Source organism: Triticum dicoccoides, chromosome 1B, assembly GCF_002162155.2.
Source record: "Triticum dicoccoides isolate Atlit2015 ecotype Zavitan chromosome 1B, WEW_v2.0, whole genome shotgun sequence".
NCBI classification, from domain to species: Eukaryota; Viridiplantae; Streptophyta; class Magnoliopsida; order Poales; family Poaceae; genus Triticum; species Triticum dicoccoides.
The window spans coordinates 604,588,715-604,592,169 of record NC_041381.1 but is presented as its reverse complement, the minus strand read 5'-3'; the positions used below and the strand labels follow the sequence as shown (position 1 = coordinate 604,592,169).

The 3,455-nt window shown below is 46.0% G+C and overlaps 1 protein-coding gene across 1 annotated transcript in view; it reads left to right on the top strand.

Annotated features, from left to right (window-relative positions):
• LOC119349034 (cytochrome c biogenesis CcmF C-terminal-like mitochondrial protein) overlaps positions 1-2,284 on the top strand; it is a 3,239-nt gene extending 955 nt beyond the window's left edge. The window contains exons 2-3 of the mRNA XM_037617045.1: positions 1-144; positions 1,153-2,284. The exon at positions 1-144 is cut by the window's left edge and continues 45 nt beyond it. Coding sequence (XP_037472942.1) covers positions 1-144; positions 1,153-1,798 — 790 coding nt within the window. The 3' untranslated portion in view covers positions 1,799-2,284. The remainder of the gene's footprint in view (positions 145-1,152) is intronic.
• The last annotated feature ends 1,171 nt before the right edge of the window (positions 2,285-3,455 follow it).

The following is a 3,455-nucleotide window of genomic DNA, read 5'->3' as shown; positions in this document are numbered from 1 at the left end:
GCCACCAGAAAGCGGGCTTGAAGCTCTCGCCTTACCAGCGAGCCGACTGCTGATGGCTGTTGGTCACGACTACTACAAAAAAGTGAAGATGAATCTTTCTATTTCACATGGAGGAGTGTGCATCTTTATGTTGGGTGTTCTTTTGTCGTGCGACCTGATGGCTTATGTGCGACCTGTGGCCCACGCCTCCTATTCTATTTGTTCAGGGCGGGCGGCGTGAACTCTGATTCGATCCGGGTATTCAATCCCGCCGCTGAGATGCTCAGTTGACTCCTTAACCTTGATAGGAAGATGGCTTATTCCAAAATTCGTGCATAAGGGTAAGGAACTTTGGATGAATTAATGCGAATGGGTGTAAGCCTCGCTGCTCGGAAACACCCAGTGCTGACCACACTGAGAGACACGAAAGCGCAGGTAATGCCAGTTGGCGAAGTGGCGTTAAGCATCCCTAGCGGTACGCAAAGAGAGGTCGTGATGATATCATCTACGTCCGTACCGCTCCTCGTGGAGTAGATCCCGCATCCAACCAACCCTTTTTTGACCAGGGAACGGGAGAATTCCCACTACCGCTGGTAGGCCAGCCGGGCCGTGAGCGCGGTGGGAACGGGCTTCCCAAAAAGCGAGCCCCGGCCCGGGTCAGCATAGAATGGGGGGGACGGCCCTAATGTTGTGTTGGCCGGGTTGCGGGCGGATAAAAGCGGACGTGGGGACTCGGGTCGGGGCACAGCGTAACTAAGAGAGCCATTCCATTTAGGGCGAGACAGAATGGGCGGGCACAAGTGGTCTGGTGTCCGAGCCGATTGGTCAGACGACGACTACTGCACATATTAGATTCTATTAGCCGCCTATCCCAGAATGGACTGGGATGGAATAGAAAGAACGCGAAGCAGCAAGCAAGGGATGAGCACTTTGTTGCTAAAGCGCATACGTTTTCTTGCTGGGTCGGTTTGTTTTTGGGGGGTGGGGCAATAAGCTTGCTTCTTCACAAGCTTATCCCCGCCCCCTTTCCTGTCCGTCCCGACCGGCAGCAGTTGGGTCTCCCCATCTCTCCTCAACTTCCCTGGTCTTCGGCCCGAGCTGTATGAGGCAGAAACTTGTCCCACGTACGGTTCGGAGGCCGAGCCCCACCCCTGCAATAATGGTGCGGCTTAGGTCAACTAATACGAATAAGATACAGTTCACTCAACGATTGCCCTTGGGTCCCGAACTCCATATGGGGAAGGAACATTGTTGTTTGCGAGGTCTCGATCATTTACATGGACCCACTTCTCATTCCATTTGTGGGAATTTGATGATTTATAAACCGTCCCCAACGAGCGAAAGGTTCATGTTTGAACATGATGAATCACTTCGTGCCGACCTGTTGCCCATAAACTTTCCTGCCTCATATGAGAATGGAAAACTGGAAGATTTTCTGCATCGGTGGATGAAGAATCACGAACATAAGAATTTCTGGTTTAGCATGTTCCCAGAAAAAAGATACTTTTTTTCCATTCGAGAAACGAGGAGCACGACTGAAGTGGCTATACATACAAATCCATTTACGGATCTATATGCTCCAATTGGAACTGGAAGTTCCAGAACTGGCGGCTGGTATACCACCATAATGAAATTGCCTTTTATTTTCAGTATTCGGATAGGATTTCTGTTGGCTTCATCAGGAGGCTCGCGTAGTTTGTTACGTCAACTCCAAAAGGATAAGTTGCATTGGAATCGAGAAAGTTTCGTTCATAATTGCATAAAAGGAGTAAAAATAGTGGCTGCGGCGCGTCGAGGGTCAACCTTTGATATCGAATAACCTTTCGAGCCTTCCCCAATGGATCTCTATCCTCCTTTGAAACCAATAGAAGTTCACTGACCATCCCTGTCAAACATAACCCAAGGTAGGATCGAGAGGAGAAGAATAGGACTCTTGCTAGTATCATAACCTCTCGATGGGAGAATGAAACCATTAGATTAGTGGAAAGAAGAAAGAATGGGAAGAAACCAGCCAACTTACCAAGAGGAAGAAATGATGACCACTTTTTGTATTATCTCGAAAGTTTTCATTGGATCTAGAAGTAATCACAACGTCACTTTTCGCCGGAGATTTCATGGTAGTTTTTGGAAACTTCAATTGATTAATGAGGTCAGGAGACTCTATAATTCGAATGATATGTGGAGAGAGCGGGGCGTCTTACCCGAAGAAATCGATACCATGGTGTCGCATATACACGAAGGTTATTCTTCATTTCATCCCAAATTGGTATACAAAACCTATAAATATGGTAGGGGTGGTATGACTTTGCAGGAACATTTCACTCTAGAAAGGCAAGATGAGCTTGGCTATTGTTGTGCCAGGCGCCCACTCATCAATGCTGGTGATTGGCCTTGTATGGCTGCGCCATCTCTTCCAATAGATGTACTACTTTTTAAAGCGTTAGCTAATATCTTAATGCGGGAGTTTTTAGTGATAAGAAACAATCTTTCGTCTAGATTATTTTATTATAATGAAATGTTGGATTACCACCAAAGGTTCTGGGATGGTCAAAGTGGTGTAGAGAAAATAGTCTGTGTGGATTTGAGTCATAGTATCCGGTATGTTTCTACGGAACGTCTATGGAATACCTTAAAGTGTCTACACAATCTAGGTGTGATTTCCCACATCTTAAAGGAATTTCTATCTCTCCCGATATATAATGCTGCCACTAACCTCCAAATTCCTCATTCGAATTGTATACCATTGATAGGTGAATTGAGCGACGTGCTCCTACATCTCTTTTGGCAACATCAATTCGATAGGGAGGTCCTGAGCCGGTATGAAGGTGTTCTTTATACAAGATGGGACACCAATGTCCTTCTAGCTTCAATACGCTATGATTCATATCATCTTGACCGTCCTCAAATTCTGGACATCTTAAGGCACGTAAATCTAAGTGGATTTATTTCCATGATCGAACGTGGTGGCGGGGGCATGCACGTGAACCCTGAGAAATCTCAAATATTCCTCAGTGCAGATGGTGATGTCAGTATCCCTCAACTAAGCGAAGGTGAGACTGACTATGATAGTGAATGATTCCGGGGAATTGGATAGAGTAACCTATTCATAATAATGATGAGTATCCCCGGGGGCATGTCCTACTTTGTGAAGTAAGGTTCCAAGAAAGGGAGAGAAGAGATAGATGGATCTGAACCTGGAATCAAAGGGATCTGCGAAAGGGATTTTGAAGAATCTTACGTCCTTGAGAAAAGTAAAAAGATAGGAAAGGGAAGTAATGTCAAACCTGAAAAAGAATATGGCACGAGAGATTGAATATAGGGAGGAATGAATCGGGCATCAAGTAAACTAAGGCATCAAGGAAAGTAAGACTTGAGGATGGAAGGGAGGAAGGAACCAATAAGCCACCGTCAGTGTACCAGTCATTGGGACAGGTGTCGTGTGTTCGGTCTACCTGCCTTTAGTACGACCCGGATGA